Here is a 25977-nt window from a genome sequence, read left to right on the forward strand (position 1 = left end):
TGCATCCATATCCTACAGTCTGTTCTAAAAGGAAGCCTTAAGCTGCACTCCTGCATTTGCTGGAAGTGAAGAGACATCACAGACTCAAATTTATTTTGCTCTTATACTTTAGATCCAATGGGTTTTGTGACAGAGGGACCATGAGGCACATGTATGGGTGTGTGTGGACCCTACCACATCCTAGACCTCATTTGTTGGAAGTACTTCTTGTGCCAAACCTCATATTCCCTACATCCAGTAAGGAAACAAGGTGGGTCAGGCAGGGCAGAGCTATTGGCTGCAATTCTAGTAGAAACTGTGTGATTTGTGTGAGTATATGGAAAGTACACTCATCATTTCTCCTGTCAACTCCTTGTTTTCCTGAACCTTTCCCTTGAAATGAAGACAGGCTCTGAATCTTTGCTGATCCAGCCCTGCTATGTTTTTATTGGTAAAACACCACATTGTGCTCTGCTTTTAATATATTCATTCCTTAACATTTTAAGTGGGGAAAAAAATTGCCACTGTTCTGTGTAACGTTTAGACATCACTATTTACAGCACAGGCTTCTCCAAATGGGTTGCACTGATGTTGCCCTGAGAAAGCACAGTACAGATGGGACAAGGCTAGGCTGTGACATTTTTTATGAGCAGTGGGAAAATCCCTTCAGGGCAATCATTTGCTTTGCTACACACAGGCATTCCAGGGCAGACTCAACAGCAGTCTCTAAAATACCTTCCTCTAAAATATGTCCTTGTTATTGGGATGTAAAATGGAGGGCTTAATCCGTGCTACATAAGCAGTGCTCCCATAAAAGTATTTATCCATTTTATTTATCCATTGTTTGTTTCTATAGGAAGATACTCCATGCATCTTAGTTCTGAAATCCAGATTGTCTTGGGTTGTTTGCCCTATTGTGTTTTCCACAGTTGAAGGTACTTTTCTCTTGCTTTTAGTAGTAGTCACTTAAAATGTTTGCTATAAAGCCAAAACTCCTGGAAATTAGGAAAAAAGGGCATGTTTGTCTTCTGCTTGAACCTGACATTTCCATTGAAACCTGCCTTTATTCCCTACCCGTCGTTTCTTTGGGTGTCAGAATTTCAAGCTTGTGATTTCTATTGCAGGATTCAAGAGGGATGTCTCAAAGAACGAGGCTTTGAATAAATACTTGAATTTTGGTAAGAGTGAGGACAAGGGTGAGCCCTGCCCAGTAGCAGTCCTGCTCACAACCATTTCTTCTCCTTATTCTCTGTGAGGGCTCCTGTGTGTGGGGATGCACACTCTCACATGCACATGCGTGCACCTTCACAGGAAAGTGAAGCTGTTGTGTTCTTCATTCACTGCATTCTACCAACTTTTATTTAATCTCATGAGGTACACAGAACTGATATGAATAATAAACTATAAGCTATATTTACAAAAGAGAAGGTGGAATAGCAGCCTTTATTCTGTTTCTGTGTCTTTTATATCCTCTCCCATTTTCTATCTTTCTTCATTTTGCTCAGATCAAGTGTACTTTGTAAAAGCACCCTCTGCCTTTTTTTGTGTGTTAGTTTTATAAGAGAATAAGCTCTTCAGACACTTAAGTGAGTTGGAGTGAAAGGTAAAAAATTAATATTTTGTCTGCCTAATTCAATAAAGACCTTTTTTCATATCTATTTGGATTATCATGCATATCTGATTAGCCTGCTGGGACTAAATCCAAACTCAGGACCTTGTCATGCAATCCAAAAGCAGCCCAGGTTGTAAATTCCTGGTCCCAAGGCCCAAAAGCCACAGATGTTGAGTGCTTGCTGCTATGCAAATACTCCCTACTGGTCCCGTTTCCCCCACCCCCTTTTGTTGCAAGTTTTGCTAGGAGGAAAATGCTTGTCACAAGCTCTTATCAGAAGAATTTCTCATTCAGCATCTGTCCCTGCTGGTTAGCACTGCAACACCAGTGGTGCAGCTCAGAGTGCGGAAAAGGTGGTAGAACCACACTATTCTTCGTGTATTGAGTCATTCCTGCTGTAAACAGCATAAACTGCCATTTATCCAGATGTAATGTGTGGGACAGCAGACTCTGAGACTAGATGAAATAAAGGAATGGTTTATGTTTTTTTATTGATTGAATAGATGTTCAATCAATATAAACCCGAGGCCAGATTTATGTTGTTGCTGAGCCCACTGATTAATATCACAATTGTGAATACCACAATCAAATTCTCACTGATTTTAGACAGTCCTTAAAAATAACTTGTGAAACTACAAGGTGATATTAGCTTCCTATAGATCTTTCACCTTATTAGTTTTTAGGTTTAATTATATTCCTACTTGTTCTATATCTCTCCCAGCCCTGCCTCCCCCATCTCACAAACATGTGTACAAATGATGTACACAGTATATTGAAGACCCAGAGGTGCTTTGCAAGTTGTGAAGTTTATTCTCTCTTTTAAGCCATTACCTTCTCACCTGTGAAGGAATGTGATGAGCCAGCTAAGCCAGTTGTCTGGCTGTGTCACATAACTGCAGCAGTTCAAGGCATTTGAAAGCAAGAGAAGGTTTGGTGGTTCAAATCTTGATGTCCTTTTCTTCAACGAAAAGGTCTTTTCCATCCCCATCACAGAAACATGCCTGAAGAAACAGCTAGAGTTAGCAGCCATTATATGTATGCACACATGGGAGAACAGATGTCAAGTTAAAAAATAAAAAAGCAACTGTGAAAAATGATGGGAAAAGTCATCTGTTTCAGTGACCTTCTAATTCTGCTGTACTGGTCCTCTGGAGGACATTGCTGTCAGTGGCATTTACATCTCTGAACTGAAGGGGATGTGTGGCCATGAGATGAGGGCATTCATCTCCTCCTTGGAAGTGTTAGTTGAGTCAGTTCCCCCAGTTCCTGTTTGCAAGAGAGGAACACTGGTTTCCCAGAGCATTTGTAAGATCTAGCTTTTGTTTTCTGCAAAATGTAAGCGCATGAGAGACAACTGTCAGGCTTCATCATGGTCTTACAATTAATAATTGACCAGCAATTCTGGGATGAAAACAAATCAGTTCAAATGAGAGTGGGGAGAGCAGGACAAGACTGTCCAGACTGCATTTCATGACAAAGGCATGTCCCAGGCTGGCCAGTGCTCAGCGAGGACAAAAGCCTTATCTTTCCCTTGGTAAAATTGTTATCAGTAAAAGCCAAGACAATGTTCAAGTAGATTTTCCATCTTTCAGAAAGGAAAAGCAAAATGTAGAATTATCTTTTACATGCAGTCTGAGCAGTGAATTAAATGTTTCTACTGATGTATTTTATTTCTCTTATAGTTCTTATGTATCCCTGTCTCCTGTGCCACAACAAATTCCTAATATTTTCTTCCAGATAATTCTTTCAAAAATCTTGGGTTTCCATATAAATAAATTAATACAGACATCTTCTGCAGTGGAAAGTCCAAACTCACTATACAACTCCAGGTAAGGTTTGCATTGTAACAAGAACTGGATTTTGCCAACTGAAGCTTGCGTGTGTTCAGTATACCTGTAAAGAACAGTTCTTGCTGTTTGGAGCTGATACTTGATCATCCCATTTTACTCCAAAAGAAAAACAGTTTAAGCTTTATTTGGAAAATTCTTCAAATGTGATTTATCAAGTAGGAAAGCACTCAGTTATCATTTGAGATGATAAAGTTTGTGCAAGTTTGCATATTAATAAATAATAATACATCTGCCATGCAGGTCTTGTTTCTGGGAGCTGGAGTGGAAGAGCAGATATTGTAACCTCTGCAGTTTTGCTTTTGCCTGAGGCAAGATCTTGGCTCCATGGAAAGCAGAGGCAAATCTTGCATGAGTGTAGGGACACAGGATTTCATCTCAGATTGTCAGTATTATACTGGGCATCACGCACCACTGACCAAGGTCTGTCTCAGCCTCCATAGTATTTACAATTGTTATCTGTTGAAGTTTCAGTGCTCACATTACCAAAGAAAATCCTTCAGGCATATTTATTAACACTGAGGCTAAAGATAAATCCTACGGTGCCTTTTGACCCAAGCACAACATGCGTATGCACATGTACACCACATCTCACCTCTAAGCACTCGATGAATGCAAAAGTACACACAGTTTCCAGAACACCAAAATTTCTTTTTCAAATTTACTTTTCAGTTTCTTTCCACAGCTTAGTGCTAGATCAATAATTGTCAGGGCCCTGAGTGCCAAAAGGTCTAGGGACCATGATCAGCTTCACCTGGGGCTTCCCCTTACATGCCCTGCCCATAGAGACAGAACCATAGCATAGACCAGGGGCTCTATTTGAGCTCAGCCCTCGCTAGTTCAGGCTGCTTCTTGAGAGTAATACGTACTGTGAATCAGGAAACAAACACTCCACCCAGGAAAAGAAGCACTTAAGGTCAGATTAAAAGATTTTTGTGGTGGTTAAAGAAATAGAATAAAACTTATGGAGAATGTTAGCCTAATGTATTACAAATGAGATATATACTGAAATAAAATAGTAAATATTTTTGTGAGGTTTTTTGGGTTGGTTTGTTTGGTGGGTTTATTTCCTCTTTTGTTTGTTTTTAGCTGTTGGCCTCACTTTTAAATAATTTGGATTTTAATTAGGTTACATTTTAACAGAAAAAATCCCATTAGAATGAAAAGTGATGCCTAGAATATATTGTGAAGAAACAGTTTTTTCTAGAATGGTATTTGTCTACAAATACATCATCTGGCAGGGGAATATGGGGGAAAAGCCAGTAGTGCAAAGATCTCTTTTCCTTCCCAATTGTTCCTACATATAGCAGGAGCTCTATGAGAACTTGATGGCTTCTGACCTGCACACTGCAGGTTACTGTCTTCTCTGTTTCAAGACTATTTAACTGAAGGCTAGATTCACCCCACTTCTTTACAAGTTCAAGAATACAGTGTATTATACATTCTGAGTAAGGGTTTCTCCCTGTGTGTTTTAGCTTCTGTTATTCTCTGTATTTCTTCATACTGTTGCTTGCAAGAACAATACTTTGCAGCACCCTCATCTGCTGAGTCCCTAATTATTTTTTAATAATCTTTTTGATCTTTTTTACTAGCAACCAAATATTTGTTAAAGACCCACCGAGAATGGAAAGAAGCTGAGAGTATAAATACTTTCTTGAAGTATATTTCCATTTTTCACATGTAACTGCTTTAGCGGATGTTGTTCTTAAAATATACAACTGACATAAACCCAAAGCAGCTTCAAGAAATAAATTTCTCACAAAGAATGCCAGCCTACAGAAACATTACAATGAGCTAGAGCATGTTTTTTTAATCACAAATGCCCCAAACAGCATGCAATTGCCTTATTTTTGTACAATGCTTATAACTAATGCACTGTCAGGAAAAAGAATCCAAATTAAAAAAAAAAAAAAAGTTTGAATAATTAATTATAGCCACCTGTTTAAACAGAATGTCTCAAACACCTAAGGCAGCAGGATCCATCTTAGGGTGCAACACAAGATGTAACCAAAAGTATGTATTCTATTATTATCTGTTAAAATGGGGTGGAGTGACATTCTTTATCTCTTCCATGACCCATCCCTCATAACTCCAGGGGTATCTCTTCTGTTAATGGGTCATTGAGTCTCACTGCATGGCTGATAAAATTACAGCATCCCAGTGTGAGATGCTCCACCCAGGGGGAGGAGCCAAGCATTCCTACCTGGATATAATCTGAGATATGGAACACCACTGTCAGCCTTTGTCCACTGGATTCCCAGAGGAAGACTGGACACAACTACACCACCACTGGACCTTCAGAGAAAAACTACACCCTTCTACAGGATCACTGCTTCAACAGAACCACATCTGCCACTCCAGGACTGCAGCCAACATTTAATCAGACTGCTACCAACACCCTGGCCAACAGGGTGTCAGGTTATATTCTGATTCTGTCAGTGGTTTTTGTACTACTGCATTTTATTCTAATTTTCCTATAAAGTTGTAGGGTTTTTAATTTTATTTATACATACTAGTAAAGAGCTGTTATTCCAATCCCCATGTCTTTGCCTGAGAGCCCCTTAATTTTGAAATTATAATAATTTGGAGGGAGGGGATTTACATTTTCCATTTCAAGGAGGCTCCTGCCTTCCTTAGCAGACACCTGTCTTTTCAAACCGAGACATATAAGAGAATAAATCAGCAAAACTATAGTATCCATTTAAAGTCAAGGTGAACACATGCTGGAAACTTGCAAATGCTGGGGAGTTTATCCAAGATTTGCAGCTTGGTCACTGGGACAAAAAAGAAAATTGATATCTTAAAGGCAGGTACCATGGTGAGACAGTACTGTCTGAATGGTGGCTGAGTGGCTACACTTATTATCCTACTGAATAATCCAGGGGAATTAAACTCTGCATATGTCTGCCAAAGAATGACCCTTTTGAAGTCTTGGATCTCAGGCTACATTCTGCCAGGCTTCCTGAGTTCATTCATAGCTGAACATTATTCATCTTGCGGTAGGGACTGGTAAACAAGTGGGAGTTTCTTCATCAATGCTCTTCCTCCTCTGATGTATCTAGTCAGGGTTACCTGATTTTCCTTTCCTTTTTATTTTCTTTTGCAGTGATAATCTTTGTTTGGTGTCTTTGTTGTTTATGAGCTGAGGGAAGGAAGGATGGACACAGCAGTCAATGTGCCTGCAAATTTTGCTTAAAACCTCTCCTCTTTGATATTGGCTACCCCTACTCCCTGTGTAGAAGGGGGTGCAGATGGTGATACCTGCAGCTCATTAAATCCTTTGTTTTAGTAACAGCAAAAGTACTTTTGCATTAGACAGAAGTGACTCATTGACTTAGGGAGGTCTGATGGAGTAACCCAAAATACAGCAGGAGGCAGAAATTTTGGGCAAAACTTTTTTTAGTGTTCCATATTCTAAATTATTTTTTACTTTATCAACATATTTGTTTTCATTTGTATCAGGCTGCAAAAATTCCAGATTTTGGAAACATAATAGATGAGAAGGGAATCATCTGAATGCTTATTCAAAGTTTGAATGCTCTCTACAGCAACAATTGTCAGTGTAGGAAAGGAAATATGACTATATTTATTGTCAATAAACCTTCAGTAAATTGGTTCTTAAAATCATTGAAAGGCTAAGTTTAGCTTAGTTATTTGTGTAACAGGGCAGAACCTACTCCTAATGCAACTGTAGAAATGGGACTTTTGGTATTGCTACATGTAGGATTCAGCTCTGTTTTTGAAGCCTCTTTCCTGTGTTGACTTGATCACTGATTCAAACCAGGTGATGGGCCAAATGAAGTTTTTATATTTGAAATGTGTGAAAGAAGAGATAATAAGAACACACTATTTGTCCTGGGGAATTTCTATATGTTGCACATTTTATCATTCTCTTTTTATAGTAATCCAAATACTTATGTTCTAACTAACAGTTGAAAATTATCCTAAATACAGAAAGTTTGCAGATCATTCAAAATGTTCTTAGAGTCTGCATTTTGGAAATGTTCTGCCAGACTGGGAAGCAGACTGGTCTGGAAGAATGCAGGGAATAGGGAATCAGGAATGACTGGGGAACCTTCCAGTGATCCTCTGCACAGCCTCGGGCAATCACTCGGCTCCTTGCCTCTTTTTTCTTCCCGCACTAAATGTCCCTCGGTGCATGTGAGGGCAGGAAGCTGGGAAGCAGCAGGGCAGGATCCTTGGTGACTTTCTCAAGTCTGCCTTTGTGCAGAACAGAAATGTAACTGTTCTTCAGGTACTTTGCTCCTCCTTAGGGAAAGGGTAAGAGCTGTCTTAGCAAGTTCAGTGTTAAGACTTTATGATTTCCAGCTAACAGATCCTCTCTGATTGCTAGGTGGGTCAGGTTTGTTTCCTTTTACAGATGTAAAAAACAAGAGGTGACTTGAGAGGTTCTCAGTTGTGCTTTTGTGTCTTAGGAGGGTGTGTCTGGTAGACTATTTGTCAGTCTTGTTCTCCCAGATCAATAATATACTTCTAAAATGCCACTCAAGAAATCTCTCTGTAGAAAGGGAACTGGAGCAAAGCTATGTCTGTAGCCCAAGCTTTTAAAGAGCCAGATTGTGCACTTACCTTTAGACTATATCTTCAAAATAGGAGCTAATGAGGCTTGAGCTCCATCAGATATTAATAAGTGTTCATGTGAAAGTTGTCAAATATCACTACTGCATCTCAGAGGATAAGTTCTGTTATTAGTTTTGTAGTTTCATCCCTACTAAACCATAACCCATATCTGGTAAATCTTTCCCAGACCACTATGACTTTTCTTGTGTGGGGCATATCCCACCCTTCATATCGCCTCTGACTGGGTCATACTTCATATCCTAAGGCCAGATTTCAGTTGGTGTGGGCTTGCTATCTTCAGTGACTTATGCTAGAGATGGCAAGAATAGGTCCAAACTTGGATGTGTGGAATGTCTTTCATCTGCTTTTATAACATTGGAAGGAAAAAATAAATATATCCTAGTTCTTAGCATATCTTGCTTTACTGAGAATCTCTGCTTTTAAGTATCTGAGATACCTCATACCTCTTATTTCCAACCACCTCCTCATCCACCAAATTCTGGAATCCTTCTAATGAACCATAAAACAGAATGAAAAATAAATTGAATATGGTGAAGACCCACAGCAAAGTTTCTGCAGCCTTCACAATCTGGCCCCAAAAATACACACTGGTCTGTCTCTTCTGGTATGACAGGAGAAATAATAGATCCAAAGTCTCTGAGACAATTTTAGAATGGATTAGTTTATGAAAAAGTTTTGATAATGTAAGGGATTTCCAGTGATTTCTGAATGGTGATAGCATTGACAGAGCAATGAAGACCAATGAAGCTTTTGTCTTGTCTGTGTCTGATAGAAAAATAGAAGTTTTGGGGTTTTACACTGTGTTCACTACTAAAGTAGGTATGTAATCTATTTTCTCTAAACATGCATAACTGCTATACCTGAGAAAGGATAGATGTTGTAAAGACATGAAGAATTAAATATTGATAGCACAATAAAGAGCAAAATTCTGACTTCATCTGCTTTGGTTCAGCCATACAGAAGCACATCACAGCAACACTGAGTGGCCATTTTTTTTCATCTTCAGCCAGTTTATATGCACTGTACTGTGCATTTTTGCACACTGTGCAGGAACCTGGAGTTCAAAAACCAGCATTGATGTTTTCCTCTTGCAGTTCCACCTTTCTTATGTAGAACTGGAAGAAGCACTGTCTGCTGGTGTGTCAGAATGCTTCTGCCACTGAGGTTCTCTAACTTGCCCACAGCAGCCTCCACTGTCACTGCTTTACAGTCTTGCCCACCAAAACAAGATACCCTCAGGTGAACTGCTTATTGACATTGATCTCTGGCCTCAGACAACTCTGGAGATCTGCCCAAGACCTGTTTCAGACAGTGCTTGTTGGCAAACTCCAAACTCATGCAAAGAATCAGTTTTGATGTCTGGTGGCGCAGACCGTTGTGTTCTGTGGTCTAGGAACATTCCTAAAAATGCAAGGTATTTCCCACATTGATGGATCCCAAGCTGGTACAGAATTTTTCTCGATAAAGATGTTTTAAAAGTATTTAAAGAGTATTAAAAATTTCAAACATGTCAACAAATTTAGTTTTTATTGCAGTGGAGATGGACTAATGTAGCAAGAAAATTGAAATATGATGGTATCGAGACTACGCAGAAACTGAAAACACTGAGAGCTTTCCTGTCTCTCTAGAACTCAAATGGGTATTGAAGCTTTCACCAGCTGAGCTGATGGTAGGAATAACTAGATGTGCTGCTTTATCATAGCTGTGTGGTGCCTTTGCAGGAGGGGCTTTGTCCTGTTTTCTTAAATTACAGCAAAAATAGAATGGAGAAGGAAGGATATGTAATTTGGAAAGGACAGGCAGTGAAAATTATTTTTTCCCCTTAAAATTATGAAATACTCAAAATCTCAAGTTTCTGTTGAGATGTGAAATGGAAATTGGATTTTGTTATCCTAAAACTTGGTTAAACCAGGAAAGCATTTTCTGCTGAACTCTAAGCAAAGTATTGTGACAGACCTTCAAACAGAACTTCACCAACAGGCCAAAAGTGACTCTGCATCCCACCAGAAGTCCTAGAGAAAACTTGGTGGTACAGAAAAGGTTGGCTTCAATTTGCAAGAAAAGAAAGTCTTCATTGCTTTAGAAGTGATGAAAGATAGCTGAGTAAAGGCTCAAGGAGCTATGTCTGCAACAAGGGAAGTGGGTGGACAGTTCCCTGTATACAATAGTGCTATGAGATGTGAAATTGCTAAAATAGCCCCTGCCTAATGTAATCACCTTTCAAAGAATATTTGAGAGGCATTTTGTCAGTAAAATATAAACAAAGGCTATGTTTGAAATTTGAAACTTGTCTAAAGTAATTTTTCTTTCAAAGGCTGTTTCCCATGCTTGTTCTAGTGCTTTGAAAAGGCGTCTTTTTAGAGGACAAGCTATTTTTAATTGTTTATAAAAAAACCAACAACCAAACAAAAATTTTTTACAAAGGAGTAAAGAACACCAAACGCATATCTGAACAACTTTACTTTTCTAGCACAATAGAAACTGCATAAAAGCAGCCATTACCCAAGAACTTTTAGGTACTTCTAGAGCAGAGATGTCATGAGAATATAGAGAGAACAGAAGGCATGGTACCAACAATTTTTTTGCCATTTACAAATAGTCTGTATCAGGACAATCACTTCAGATCTTAGAATAATTTCTCATTCTACGACATTCCAGCTTGCACTACAAACTAGTAGCATGATCCCTTAACTGTGCCTGTGTAAGACCCCTGTTAGCTTCAAAGGCAGTGCTGTGTTCAGGCTGACACAAGATCATGATCTTGACCCAGAGACAAATTATTTACTGTGGTCACTTCAACTTGTGCTGCACAGGAACTAGTGAAAGAAAAGGGACCAAACTGCCTAATATTGTCTGTATTAGCTGTTGCTTAAGTCAGGAAAGTAAAAACTATAAGCCACAAAAAACCTCACCTCTTTCTGCAACTAAGATTTTGTTGGGTGTTGAATTATGGAGGACATAAGTCAACAGCTGAGCTAGGATTCTGAATACAGTTAAATCTAGGATATCTCAAGTATCCCCTGATATCTCTTACAATCACTAGTGATCACCTTTGGCATCTTGAACACTGAAGTTTATGAACACCAGGAGCAGTGACACGTGGTTTCTCATGGCTTTTGTCATTACAAGTTTTTTGCTACAGGTGGTCCATTTATATCTGCTTTTCTTCTCAGTTGATCCTTGTCTAATGAGACAGTTCATCTTGGAGCTTTGCTTATGGCAGGTTACACTGGGGGAGAAATAACAGGACTTCCCTACTCTACCCTTCTCCTTATCGTTCTTTGCAGGCAGGAACTTACTGATCCCTTTCACCTCTGTACTTCAGGTCTTTCTTGTAAATTTTAAACAATTGTTTGTTTCAACCATCACCCACCAGGTTTTAGAGGGAGTTGTGAATGTATTGTTACTGTGTGAGATTTGATTTACAGGAAACTGAGGAGGGCAGAAAAATTCACTGGTGCTATTTGCAGGCATTGGTGGACATTATCTCAGAAGAAAACCTGTTAATTTGTGGGCACTAACATAGTTTTTCTTTGTTGCAATGGGAATCTTCAAAAGGTTTCTATTGTATATTCTACCCTTTTTGTGCTTGGAGAGTAAAAAAATGTAGGAGTCTCATTCCCCCTGAGAAGGAACAAACCACAAATCTCCTCAGACCCTTTACCATCTTCCTAGGAAGTCCTTGATTATGCAAAACGGAGGGGAAGGGACTGAAGTGCAAACTACCAGGGACTCCCACTGCCATCTCCAAGAGAAAAGTCACCCCCCTGTCACTTGATGGTTTTATCCTGCTATACATGCCCACTCAGATGGTCAGCTGCAGCCTGGCCTAAATATTTAAGAACTTGTGGAAATGAGTTGTGTGTTATTCATCAGTCATGAACATATGAAAGATAAATCCAGCCTGGCAGTTGCAGTTACTTTACATGCCTGATTTCCCATGAATCCTACCTCTTATTTTCATTCTTTGTTAGCTGTTGTTTCTAATTTTTGTGAAGGCTTCAGGAAGCTTGTTTCAGCTGCAGTGAGTGAATTGTCTTGGCAGAAATGAGGGAAAGGTTAAGAGGAAGAGTCTGCTACATTGTGCTGATGTTGTACATTGACTTAATTGAAAATATATTAATATAAATAGACTTCAGACTTCCTCTCCTCTCTCTTTCCAAGCTGAAAGCCACCCATAGCCACAGTGATGCCGAGGGCTGTTGGGTGGCAGAGAGAAGGTGGCGAGGCTCAGGGTGATACCATGAGAGGCTACCTACAACAGAGGCTAGATAATGTTAAAGGAATTAAGTAGGTATTTATTAAAAAGGCCTTCAAAGGATACATCTTGGGCAGTACAAGAGCCTAGCTAAGGTTACACCAAAGATGGATGACGGATCACACGTTTCACACTTTTATAAGTTTTGGACAATTTCCATATTGGGGCCAACTGTCCAATTACAGCTTCAGGTTATGAAGTCCCATCCTCCCAGATTGCTCTCCTCAATTTGCTGTTTATACTTTTTGGGGCTGAAGCTGTAACGGTGTCCTTGGTTCTTGGGCTGGAAAAGGATTGTTTAACTAAAGTGTGAAGAGAACTTGTGAGCACTTTATATGAAATTCAGAGTTATATAGTTATGCAGTACAGAATCTGGAAAATATGAAAGCTAAAACTTAAGGCATCAAGGGTGCAGCCCTTGCACACCGCACTCCCCTGTTTGCTTTGTGGGAGTGACAGGCGCTGGGAGTTCGCTGGGATTTTATTGGCGAAGCTTTCTAACGTGTGTAAATGTGTGTGCACAAGCTGCCGGGCGGGCCTATAAAAGCAGGACCATATCAGCAAGGTGAAAATTGAGAAAGTGATTTATTTGGTTCTCGTCCTCGTCAGTGAGGACGAGAACCCCCTGTCCCGCCTGGCACTGGGTTTCTCACGGCCTTAGCGGGGCTGGGCGCTGGAGGAGGCGGGGGGGCAGGAGCCTCAGTGCCGCTCGGCCGGGGCACCCGAGCTCCACGGGGCCAGGGCACAGCAAGCCGGGATGCTACCGGTGTTCGAGACCTACTAGAGGTCTGGTCTGGTTCGTGCTCTTCAAAGTAGTCCGCAAATATTTGTTTGACTGTGGGCGCCCCACAGGCAAATGCGCCGGGAGGTGCTGGCAGGGCCCTCGGCTGCCGCCAGCCTTTGCTGGTCTGTGGGGAGCTGCGAGGCGCGGGACTCCCGTTCCTCCGGCTCTGAGCCGCGCGGCGCGCCCGGGACTGTGAGGGTGGAGGGCTGGAGCGCCCCGATGCCGTGGCTGCTGACAGCTCCTTGACACGGGCACGGGCCAGGGCCCGGCCACCTCTGGCGTGGGCAGGGAGAGGACAAACGGGCAGCAAACGGTGAGCCCGGGCAGGTTGTGTAGCAGAGACATGCGTGCCTCCATCTTCCTTTAAGATAGACTGGCAGTGCGATGCCCCTGCGCCCCTCACCCCGTTCTCCAGCTGATACAGCTGCATATCCTGCAGACCGGAGGAAAACACCCGGCGGTGAAAACCTGGGGAAGCAGCTTCCACTCTTTGATATATAGATGCTGATATAGCCTGCCAGAGGCAGGTTGAAGAGGTCGAGGGCAATTGACGGAGTTAGCACTGCTGCTCGCACTCTCCCATCAAGGATCCCATACAAGGATCGGCCTTTGCAGGGAGAGTGGACCCGCAGTGATAGCGGCGGCAGCGTTAGGGGAGACTGGGAAGAGTCCACGAGAGGGAAAGAGTGTACACGGGGAGAGTGGGAAAGCCCCGTGCCCCGGGCATTTGACAGGGTCGGGCCACCGGCCTGTAGGTGCTCCTTAGCCGGGATCTGCGGAGTGCCAGGGGGAGGCTGCCTGGGTGCCAGGGTTCAGCCCCTCGGCCATGCTCGGGTGCAGGGGCTGGGGATGGACCCTCTCCCGTGGCCCTGCGTTGTGGCGGCGTGCGAGGGGAAGGGTACGGAAGGCCCGGCTCGCCCAAGAGAAACGACGGAGAGGACAAGAGGCTCTCAGAGGGCCGGGAAAGGTTCTTTAACTGTCCGCGGCCCGGCCCACACCCTTGGGCCACGCCCGACCCTCCCTCTTGCCTGTGAGGTGACGCCAAGTGCAAGCGGGGCGGAGTGTCACCGCCGGCACAGAAAGGACGGGAGTCGCCTCCAGGCCTGTGGATCGCCCTGCCGGCCTCTGGCCGCTCCACGTTCCGCGGCACCTGCCGCCCTGCCCTGGTCCGGTTCCCGTGTCGCGCCGGTGCCACCGGGAGTCGTGGAGGCCAAAAGTACCAAAATCCGGATGCTACTAACGCTTCCCTCGCGGGGTGGCAGGAGCAGGTCCATCCTCTCTCCATATGCTAGGAGTCGAATCCCGGCTCCACCTGCGTGAAGGCTTCCCCGTCAGTCCTCTGCCTGACTAAGCTTAGTGTCCCCTCCTTTCTTATTGCGGCAAGCCGGCAGGGCTGTGGGCTCCCGCTCGTAGGAGTAGCAGTGACTGCCTGGGAAGGGATAGCTGCCCGTCTCACTGCCAGGCTATCGGCGACTCGGCTCGGCTTGAGACTGGCCCGAGTCGGTGCCTGGAGCTCTGGGAGTGGATCAAGCAGCGCTGGAGCTGCCGGGGCTCGGGGTGCCGTCAGCTCGCCCCTGCGAGGCGTGCGCTTCGCTCGCGTCTGGGCGCCCAGTCGCGGTCCCTCGATCGGATTGAGTCAGTTCTGTGAAATTCCTTGGGGCTGACCGACAGGGTGCCCGGGCTTTCTTTAAAGCGACTTATGAAAAGCACAAGGCCGAGGAACTTTGAGAAAGTTGGGAGAATTCGTCCCTTTTCTGTGAGGGGAGACTAAAAAGTCGTACGCCATGACCCCCTCTTGAGTGAGAGCGCGCACGGGAGCCGCTGCAACTTCGCCTTTTCCTGCCTGCGGAGGGAGATGCTGCAGCCCGAGAAATCCCGCCGTATCTCGCTCAAAATAGGTTGATACAATGTCAAGATGCTGACAAACAGGCTTTCCCCGGTAAACGCGTGCAAAGACGCCCCAGAAATCGGGAGGCTGTTGTTTATGTCCGCCTTAGCAAGGAGGGATGTGCAGAACTGTTCCCAGGGACAGAACAAATACTTGCTGAGAACCAAAGGTGCCATAAGTTGTTGCACAAATGAATCGATCCAGTAAACGCTAGGGCTATAACACCCTTATTTATGCTAAAGCATGTGACACAATCTTCAAAATGTGGTAGCTCCAAGTTACCACCTCTTTATTACTTGTACAAGCTATAAAGTGAAGTGACTTTTACCTTCTTTACTTGAAGGAGGCACAAAGAAGCAGACAGGTAATTCCGCGCTGCTAATTATTGTGGTGTGATGGGTAGGGAAGGGAGAGGTTGTAGTGAAAAATGGGAAGACCGATTAAGAAATCTTGCAGTTTAGCTAGCAGTGGCCACCTCAGAGCTCATTATTATTTTTTCTTAAACTGCAGATGACAATATGTTGGAAAACCTGGCACCTTATTTGCTAGCGAGTGAACCCGTTTATTCTGTCCGAAAGGATGATTTGATAACAGGCATCCTTTTTTGTTCTTCTTTTTTTTTTTTATTATTTTTTTTTTTCCTGTGACTGATTTGAATTCTCGCCTAAATGTCAGCGTTTTAAATCGAGTGTTTAGCTGTTGCGCTTCAGGGTGTGGAGAGAGGGAAGCGGTAGCTCTCTCTCCCGCTCCTGGGTTCTGAGGTACCGAGAAAGATCGCACTCAGTGCCGAGAGTGGGGAGCGGAATTTTGCCGTCTGCTGCGCTGAAGTTGCGGTAGTGTTGCAGTTCCGCTTGTGTGAAGCTTGCCAGGCGTAAGGCAAAAAGTGTCCCGTATACAAAACGATCAGAATATTTACAGGTAATTGTGACTGTCAAACACTCCATTGCGTTGACAAAGCGCAGAGATCTTGGAGCGTTTCGTCTTTCGGGGGGTGGGAGGTTGCGGGGGTTTGGTACCCCTGACAGGGGCAGCGGCGTGGGCCCGTTCGGCCGGGGAACTGGGGGGCTTCTGGATGCCAGCGAAACGCTAACAAGGAGGAAATAACAGTGTCACCCCGCAGAGACGGTGTGGCTGAAGGGCTCTTCCTGGGGCAGAAGTGCAGAGGTTCACGGAACAGAGTAAGTGAGAGCTGCTGTCCCCACTGGGGACAAACTCTCTTGTTAGATGCTGATTTAGTTGGAGCGATTCCGTGACGGGGAGCACACGAGCACCGCGTCTGCTCTGGTTTTATAATGGGATTTCAAACGGTGGATAACTCTCACCCGTCCCTTTACAAACCTGAAATTTGTCACGGGAGAGCGCTGGCTGCGCGCAGGCCGGCGGCCCCTCCGGCGGAGGGGGGCGGGGGGGGAGAGGGGGCAGGGCGGCCGGGGGAGACGCAAGGGCTGGAGGAAGAAGAGGCTTTAGATGGAATTGTTCTCGCTGCGTGACAGCGGTGCTTGGCGACAGTGGTGCCTTGCCTGGGCAGGGTGGCCGCGCAGCTACCGAGGCCATGGCGGCTCCGGCAGCGGCAGCTGAGGTCGCACTGCGGGGCTGGGAGGTGGCAGCCCCCGCCGGCCGCAGAGCACTTGCTGCTGGTCCCCTCTGCTCCCTGCTTGCTTCTCAGGAACTGGGCGGGGGCGGCACGGACACAGCGCCGTCAGAGACTGTGGAAGCAAGGGGGGATCAGCTCCGCGGATCCCAGCGGGCGAAAGGCGGGCAGGCTCAGGGTAGCGTCCCCAGTTCCCGACTGCCCCGGTATCTGCCTCATAGGCTTCTGCCTCGTTTCGCCGCATCGAGATGCCACGTCCAGGTTGAAGGACGCCGCCTTGGCAAGGCTTACCGGGGCTACCTCGGGCGGCGGGCCACCTTTTGGCCACCCTTTAATGTGCTCGGACAGCCCCGAACCCCGAAGGGGCTCTTTCACGGGCCAAGTATGAACTCAAGCCCTGAAACTCTTTATAAGTATTGGAACACATTGGCTGGCAAAGTTTTGAAGTCACAAGAAAAGACAATAGGATTGTTTGCAGGAGGAAAAGCGGCAGGATTTGGCCCTTTCCTGCCGCCCTGGGCCCCATGTGTGACCCCTCTTCAGAGAGCGCTTTGCTGAGCCCCGTAGGTAGCAGTACAGGGCTTGCGAAAGCCTAAAAAGACAGAGCGTTACCCTGTCAACTTTCCATCTGCGGTGATTCCGCCAGGGACAAGCCAGGTTCGTGGCGCGGCCGGGAGGATCTGAGCTACCTTCTTCTTGCTGGAGCCAGACTGCGGGGTATTTGCGGCTTGTGTGTGTTAGGATGCGTTTCCTCGATTTGTTTCACGGCGTTTTCAGCCTTTACAGTTCAATAAACCCTTGTTGTTAATCTTCATTCGAAATCCCCTTCACTGCCTGCCCTTTTTTTCTGGGCAGATCCGCAGCCTTCAGTTACTTGCGCAGAAAACTCTAAGTCTTCAGCCGGGTACCGCAGCTACCGGCCGGGCTGTTTTGTCACAGGCTGCCTTGCCTTTGGCTTCAGCCTGACGGCGGCGAGCGAGGGCGGGAGTTGGGGGCCGGCACCGGGGTCCCGTGCGGTCCCGCCACGGCTCTGCTCCCTGGGCACCATTTCGCGTGGCAGGAGCCGGAGGGAGCCGCTGCCTTGTGCCGCAAAGCAGAGCAGAGCAGGGGGTTCTCCCTACGCATTTACTGAAGTTTTCATTAACACGGGCGTATGAAAATAAGAGTGTCTGTTGAGAGGCAAAGTTTGGATTTAGGAGGAAAATGGCACTCTGTTCTATCCAAAGGACAGTGGCTAATGAGCCACTGAGCGCGGCGGGGCTAGGGCTGAGCTCAGCTCGTTGGGAAGCTCACGGGGAGGGGGGTCGGAATCGACTCTGTCCTCCCGGTTCTCTTGAGGTCTTTACTCCCATCTGGTCTCGCTGGCCGTAGGAACCCGGAGAGCGCTTGAGCTCTTGTGAGCCGATGGTGTCCAACCTGTGCGGGTGATGTTTTGCTTCTAGGTCAGAGCCTGGCGGGGCAACAAGGATGCTATCTTGCTAATTGACGTAAATCGTTGTAATTAAAACGATTCGTGTCTCGGGGTACGAGTCCTCAGCCCTGCACGCTCGGCAAGTCCTGCACAGCTCCGCCGTCACTCGTGTTCTCACCCCTGGCGAGAGCGCGGTTGGAAGGGAAGAGCGGGCTTCCCCGGCACCCCGCGTCCCGCAGGCACGTTAGGGGTGTAAAGGCAGGCGCTGGGCTGGCTCCCGAGCTGAGAGTGGCGGCTCTCTGCTGCAGCCCCTTCCCGCATTCGTTCACGCCGCAGCTCGGGCAGTGCGCGGCAGGCGGAACGCTCGTTTCCCGTACTCGCGCCGCTCGGAGCGGCCACTCCGGGGTGGAGCGGGGGACACCGCCCGGCCCTGGAGGGGCAAACGGGGAAAACGGCACTGGAGTGGCCTTAGGCTGCGGAGAAGGAGCGGCCGCAGTTGGTGTTCGGGTGGAGGGGTTTGTTAGCTAGTTCTCTCTCGGATCTAGGGAACTTTCCTTAATTGCAACGAAGGTGGCAAAACTCTTCCTTCATTTCCAGATATAAGCCGCTAATTTGAAGGAACAGAGCCACAGGGCACAGGCACTTCGGTCTGTGCTCTCTGCTTCTCACAGTTTACAAATCTAAACAGAACTATTTGAAAGAAGCCATGCAATACTGAAGAGTCTCGCAAGTCTGTTAAGGTGAGGTGGGTCGATGAGCTTGATATCTCACGGAGGAAATCCCTTGCGGTTAGCATTGCAGCGTGTGATTGCGGGAAAACGCAAGCCCGAGGCCAGGGGGAAAGCCAAGATCTGGAGACGTGTGTGAGGAACACGGGGAAGCTGCAGATCGTAGTGAGGAGCCGGAGGGCGGGAGACAGCCTAGCAGGACTCGGGCAGAGGCCAGCTCAAGCCCGCACCAGGCATCCAGCCGGCCCGGCCTGCCGGTGAGCCCCGCTCTCTGCTCCCACCTCGGCCGGGGCTGCGCTGCCTTCTGGGCACCGAAATGCGGTGTAATAGCTACGTGCTACTCGGCTCCGGCCGAGTCGTTCCCTTCCTGTATACGTCTGGCTGTAGAGATTGCTTCTCTATTGTCCGCAGCTCCTTCTCGATATGAACCAGCGTTAGCAGCAAAGGCTCATTAATAAAACCAGTGGGGGGAAGGATGGAATCGTGGGTAGGTCTGCAGAGATACTGCTGTCCCGAAACTCTTTGGTCGGAGCTCGGACGCCGTAAAGACGCTTTGAGTTCTGTTTTTTTAAAAATTATTTTTCTTATGCCATTGGCACAGCACGAACGAGCCGCGTGGATCCCGAAGGGGCTGGAGGCAGCCGGCGGTGCTCAGGGGATGCGGAGCCGGCTCCCGCGGGGCCGAGGCGTTATGCCGCAGAGCCGGGGGACTCGCCAGCCGGCCCGGCTGCCGCCCCAGCGCTCCCCCTCCGGACAGCCGCCGTTTTAGCCTTGGGGTGCTGGGGGAAAGCAGCGGCTTGTGGCTGGGAAACGACGATGGCCGGCGCCGTGCTCTCGCCGGCACTATCGGCTGGAGCCAGAGCTCTGCCCTCGAAGTGCTGCGGGCAGAGCCGGGCTCCTCCCGCCATTGGGCTCAAGGACATTTTCGTTTCATTTCGGCTTTCCCTCCTGAACCTGCCGCCGAAAGAGGGATCGCGGTAGTGCGGAGGGACGGGAATCCCTCCTACGGCGGCAGGGTTTGTTGGCTCGTCCCCGACAGCGAGCTCTCGATGGCGAGGCCACCCCCCAGAGGCGGCCTGGCTCCTCGGCTGCCCAGCGCTTTCCCCGGTCCGAGAGGGTAGAAGGCACGGCTGGGCAGGAGGTCGGTCCTTAGGCGCTGCCCATGGCCGGTTTGCCTGTGCCACCGCTCTGCGAGGGCCGGGCCGCGGGAGAAGAGAGGGTGTCGGAGCCTCGACGGCATGCGGCGCGGCGGGCAAGGTGGCAGGGCGGAGCGGCGCTGCAAGGGCCGAGGGCGCAGCCGAGGGCGGCGGGAGGGGCCCGCTCGGCCCCGCGGCAGGTGCTGCGCCCTTCCCGCACCGCCGGGGCCGCGGGCGGGCGGGAGCAGCGGCCGCCTCGGGCTGCGCCGGCGCCAGTGCCCGCGCGATGGCGCTGTGCAAAGCCGAAGGCACCGGGACGGCTCGGGCGAGCGGTCCCGCCGCGATGGAGCCCGGGCCGGGCGGGGAGACCGGAGCCCAAGCCTGTGGGATCCGCTCTCCCCTCTCCTCCTGACCCGGTCTCCTGGCAGTGCGGGCTGCAGCCGCCACCCCGAAGGGACCCGGAGCTGCCTCTCAGGTGCTGAGGACCACCCCGCTCCGAGTCCGCCGGCCGCTGTGGCCTCGTGGTAGCCCGGGACCTCTGCGCTTCGAGGGGGTGCCCGCGGGCGGTGGGCCGGCGTCCCCCGGGACCCCCGCGTGCGGCGCCGGGGATCTCGCCTCGGCCCGGGCCACAGCGCTCAGCTCCGGCGGAGCCTCGCGGCGAGGCTGTCGTCCCGCGGGCGCCGTGATCCCTGGGAAGTACCGGGTGGAAGGCAGAGAAAGCGGCAGGCGAGGAGAGCGCCCGGCGGATCCTGCCACGGGGAGAGAGAGCCACGAGGGCCGGCTCTCGGGCCGGCGGCGTGGGGCGAGAGCTGTCCCGGCCCGGGAGGTCGCGGCAGCCCCGGCTGCAGCCGCCCGCCTCTGAAGCCTGTGTGGGTACAGAGCTGCGATCGCTTCCATGCGTTTTGGCTCTAAAAGCGGTACTTAATGAAAACCAAATCTTTCCAAGGAGGTGTTTTTGTTCAAAATTTTTTGGCAATCAACGACTTAAGGCGTTCGCAAACTTCAGTAACAAGGAGCGCTGGGCACTCGGAGCGCATCCACTTCTGCTCCCATCACTGTGAGAGAGCAAAAAATTCTCGTTCCGAAGTTCGTGTTAGAAAAATAAAAATAGGTTATTAATATTATTATTATTTTAAAAATTATGATTTTTTTTAATAGCGACATTGAAGACGGGTGACGAAAGCAATGGGAAACAATTTTTTTTTCAGTGGAAATCAGGACATGTGAAAGTCATGCAACGGGGGAAAAAAACCGTGTGTAATTCAAAACAGAGAGAAAAGTCTTTTATTGGGAAAAAATATGTGAAAGAAAAATAAGCATCATGCTCCATAAAATCCGTATAAATTAAGTGATGTTTACAAAACAGAAGTTACCAAACAACATTTATACAAACTCGGTTAAGTTTCCTTCAGTTTCACTAACAAGCCCCTTTGCTTCCGCATCGAAATTTTCAAATTATTACGGCTCCCGATTTCAAAGTTATTTTCTCAGAGTATTTTATGTAAACGTTTAGTTTATAAATACGGACTAAACACATATTCGGTAGTCCTGATATTCCAGTGAATGTGCAAATGAGAAACCAGCTGCCGGTAGAGAAAAAACGAAAGCAAGAGAAAGGTGCAGGGGATTCATTGCAAATGAAGCAATCGCTACATATATATTTAAATGTATTTAATTGTATGCATTATTCAAATGCCCTTCTGACTAGTTTAATAATTTAGAATCGATAGTTTTCCTAAAAACTTTATAAAATATTTACACTTAATAAAATATTAATCGATTAACAAGCCAGTTGTACTCTTATAGGAGCTTTACTAAAGTCCTGTAATCGTGCTGTCGCCACACGTCTCCGCTGTTAAGGAAAGGATCACTGACAAAATGTAAATGAAGATCTTCAGACGGTGGTGTTTATAAAATACCTCATTAATGGGCTTGGATTGAATCTCTCCATCCATCCACATCATCAGATATAATAATAGTAACGAATCAGACAGGGAAGATCCTGGCTAAACCATTGGCATTTTTTTTTCCAGAAGTACTGAAGTCCTAAATCACCAATTCTTCTAACTTTCTGGCCATTGATCCGCGGGCATTCGTAGTTCAACATCAAAGGTAAGAACAAAACATTATTCAATTATTCGATAGCTGGTGGAGAACTTTAACTTCCATGTAAGAACGTTAACTTCCATGCTGCTGAGCCTTATAAAATTTAGGGGGGGGGGGGGTAAGGGGAGAAAAGTTAGATCGGGTTATTTAAAAAGAAAACAGAGTTCTCCAAACTTTGAGGCTCCTTTCTGAGAGGGAAGGCGGGGGACCTGGCTGGCGGCAGCCGCCGCGCTCTCTCCTCCGCAGCCTGCGCGTTCCGGCACCGCCGCTCGCTTCTCCGACCGCTCCCGGAGCCCCGGCCCTTGCGGTGTCCCGGGCCCCCCCGCCCTCGGCCTTCCGCTGTTCCCCGTATCCTCTCTGGCTCCCCCCGACTTCAGCCGGCGGTGGGACGCGGCTCCCACCCGCGTTCACGGCTTGCTGTCCCGGGGCAAGGCTGGCACCGCGTCCAGCCCCTGCCGAGGCGGTGAGAGACACGAGAGCTTCGGCCGAGACGGGGAAAGCCGCACTTGGCACTGCTTTTCGGGGCCGGCCCGGAGATCGGATGTGGAACGAAGGGATGATTTCTCTTACCCTGCCCGGGGATCCGCTGCTTCTCCTGGTACTATTTTCAGGGGCGGCCCGGAGCTCACCGGGACCCCGGAGCGCTCGGCGGGCGGGTGGGCTGTCAGTGCCACTCGGAGGGAAGGAGGGGCACAGCGGGACCGGCGGCAGCCGATCTCCTGTGGGGACCGGACCCTCCTCCGAGCCCCGAGGCAGCACTGGGACGACTGCGTGCGGGCTCGGGGCAACCACTGCTACTCACACTACTCTCCCCGGGCGCTTACGGGACGAACGAAGATCTGTCATCAGGGCTGCCCGGTGGCTGTGATGCTCCCGACGGCCTCAGTGTCGCCGTGCCCGAGATGGGGGGGCTCCGCTCCCCACTAACCCCCCCGGTAGCCCCCTTTTTTTTTGACCCTCCGGCGCCACCGTAAAAGGCAGAGCTCTTAAGGGAGCACGGCGGGGAGGGCGGCGCCGCGCAGGGAGCCAGCCGCGGACGGGCGGCGGGGGAGGCGGAGGAGGGGGGTGTCGGGGCACTTTGGGTGCCCGCCGCCGCCGCCTCCTTCCCCGCCGCCCGTCCGCCGCCCGCCCCCCGCGCCAGAAGGGATTCCCTCGGTCCACCTTAACGCGGGTCTCGTTCCGCCGCCGGGCGGGCGGCGAGGGCTCGGCGGCGCGGGGCCGCCGGCTCATTCCCCCGCGCCCCCCGGGCCGGGCAGGGGGCGCTGCGGGTCCTCGGGGCATGGCCCCGCCGGGAGACGCGCCCGCGCCGCCGCCGGCCACAGGGAGCGGCGCGGTGCACCTTGCATCAGAGAGAGAGGGGACTGCCTGCCTGCCTGCCGGGTGACCGCTCGCCGCCCCGGGACTGGTGAGGGGCTCGATCCCGCCCCGCTGCGACTTCCCGGCCGGAGCTTTGCCCGCACCACTGGCTGCACTTAGGTAGCGCTGTCATGCCCTACCCGGAGCTCCGCTATTAAATAATTTAGCGGCGGCAGCAGCAGCGCTTCCCTTCCCGCTTGTCGCCTTCTCCCGGCCCCCGCCATCAATTATTCAGGACCACCCCGGTAACTGCCTGGAGCCGGGCGCGGAGAGCAGGGCGACGGCGGGGCCCTACCTGGGGCCGGTCGCTGGCTCTTGGAGGCCTGGAGGAAGCGCGACCGGCCCTCGGGGCGGCAGCCCCCACCGCACCGTGAAAAGTTACTGTCGCCTCGCCCTGGCGGAGAGAGGTTGCGGGAGGATCCCCGCCGTCGGTCGGTTCTCAGGGGGACAGGGGTGGGGGCCGGGTGGCAGGAGGCGGTGAGGCCGCACGGGCTGCATCGGACCAACCCGGGCGACTGGACTGAATGCCGGTGGCAGCTTTGCCTCTCCTCGGTCGGTCCGGTGTCCCCAACTCTCACTTCCCCACCATCCTCCCCTCCCCCCCGCCCCCCCGCCCTTCCCCTTCTCCCGGCTCCTCCTCCTCTCTTTCCCTCTCGGCCCTCCCCCAGCCCGGCTGCCCCTGCCCTTGCGCCTTTCTGCCCTGGGTCTCTCCTGTCACCACCGCCTCGTCCTGCCACGCTTCCCCTTCCCCACCCAGCCCGCCCTACGCCCTCCCTTCGCGCGGCACCGCGCTCCTTTTTCGCGTGCGAGATGTGTTATTTATTTATTGGTGTTTAATTTCCTGCCAGGTGGGTTTTTGCCTCCCACCCGTGCGCGCAGCGGGGCCGGGGCTCCGCGGGGCGGGCCGGGCCGGGCCGGGCCGGGAGGAGGTGGGCTGCTGCGCGCCCGTCTGTGCCCGATTCCGAGGTAGCAGCGAGACTTGATTTTTGCGGGGGGGCGGGGAGGGGGAGGGGTGTCAAGGCGAGGAGGGGTGGCGATGTTTGGGATGCACAGCCCTGGGACGGGAACGCCGCGCAGACAGACAGGCAGACACACACACAGGCGTGCACATACACCAAACCCGAAAGCAAGGACAACCCCAAAAAGGACTCACTTTGCCTCGATGACTCAACGCAACTAATAACCGTTTCTCCGCTCTCTGTGGCGAGTCCCTCCTGCCGCTGCTGTCGCTGGCAGAGGAGGGAGCGATTGAAAGTGACACACGGGGGGCCGCCGCCGCCACTTCCCTGCGCCGCCAGGCACTCGCCGCCGCCGCCGCGGAGCTCGGGAGAGCGGCGCTCCCTCCTCTTCTCCTCCCCCTGTTTCCCCCGGTATTGATTTTCTCGGCTGAAGGTGTGAGAAGTCGGCTCCCTCTCCCTTCTCTTCCGCGCCGCAGCCGACGGCCCCGCGCCTCCCCGCCCCCTCGTCCCGACCTCCCCGCTCCGCTCGCCACCCGGGACCCTCCGGGACGGGGCTCTGCCCTTGCGGCCCCGCGGGCAGCCGCCCCGGCCCCGCCGCCCCAGCACCCCCGGAGGAGGGCGAGGAGGGGGCTGGGGGTGGGGGGAAGGAGTAGAAGCGAAGAACGCGGCGTGGGAGAAGGAAACGGGAAAACTTTCCACCCTGGATTCTCTACTTCTGATCCATGGACAGAGCCCAACTCAGCCAACTTACAGACAGGCTATAAGCAGTAAGTACAGCGGCAGCTCTCGGGAGCCGCTCGCTAGAGGCTTCCTCGCCGGCAGCCGGCTACTCCGTGGCTGCACAGCTGGCCGGCGCGGGGGGGCCGTGCCAGCGGGGCCGTCTGGACTGGCAGCCTCTTCCCCGCGGCCCCCGGGGGCGGGCCGGGATTGTGACCGGACCCGGGGCGCAGCACCTGGCTGCGGCAAGCGGGTGGGCTGCTCGCCTGCCGAGCGCGATGGGAACCGGGGCGCAGCATTGCCTGCCCCCGCCCGCGGCAGGTTGGCGCCGGGCGGGTGAAGCGAACCGTTCGCTTCCAGCGGGGCCGGCTCCGGCGGCGGGAGCGGGGCGGCATCGCACCCGGCCGCTGCTCGCCCGGCTTTACGGAGCTGAACGCCCTGGAGACGCGCAGCGGGCGCCCGGCCGGGTGAGCGGGGCCCGGTACTGGCCGGCGGCCACTGAAGCGCCCCTTGTTTCTCTCGCCCTAGGTCCGTGCTCCTTCTACTGCGACCTGCCAGCGGGAGCAGCGTCTCCGAGCATGGAGCGGAGGAGCGAGAGCCCCTGCCTGCGGGACAGCCCCGACAGAGGCAGCGGCAGCCCCGATGTCAAAGGGCCTCCCCCCGGGAAGGTGGCCAGGCTGGAGCAGAACGGCAGCCCCATGGGCACCCGCGGGAGGCCCAACGGCGCCGTCAGCAAGCCCGTGGGAGGTAACAGTGCGGCTCCGCCGCCCGGGGCGCGCAGGGCGGCGGGCCCGGGGGAACGCGTGGCGGGCGGGTCGGTACCGTGCGCGGAGGAGCCGGCAGGTCCGAGTGGCAGCTGCAGGGAGGGCTGCTGCCCGCTTTCCCGAGCGAGCATTTGGCTGCTGGGCACCGCTGCGGTGATGGGGATCCGCGGGAAGACTTGGACCGGGAGTGCGGCGCGCAGCCCTCCGGCGTTAGAAGGCCGCCTGCCGAAAGAGGCCAC

General features: G+C 50.7%; 1 protein-coding gene across 2 annotated transcripts in view; it reads left to right on the forward strand.

Moving 5' to 3' along the window:
- Nucleotides 1–24702: 24702 nt before the first annotated feature.
- The window catches only part of SATB2 (SATB homeobox 2), a 129898-nt gene continuing 128623 nt past the window's right edge, over nucleotides 24703–25977 (forward strand). The window contains exons 1-2 of one of the 2 annotated variants that reach the window (XM_058840383.1): nucleotides 24703–25024; nucleotides 25503–25721. In XM_058840383.1, coding sequence (XP_058696366.1) covers nucleotides 25553–25721 — 169 coding nt within the window. In that variant the 5' untranslated portion in view covers nucleotides 24703–25024; nucleotides 25503–25552. Of the gene's footprint in view, nucleotides 25025–25136; nucleotides 25296–25502; nucleotides 25722–25977 lie in introns of those variants that run through there. The other variant, XM_058840382.1, reaches the window with a different exon arrangement.

Source organism: Poecile atricapillus, chromosome 5 (genome assembly GCF_030490865.1).
Source record: "Poecile atricapillus isolate bPoeAtr1 chromosome 5, bPoeAtr1.hap1, whole genome shotgun sequence".
NCBI lineage: Eukaryota > Metazoa > Chordata > Aves > Passeriformes > Paridae > Poecile > Poecile atricapillus.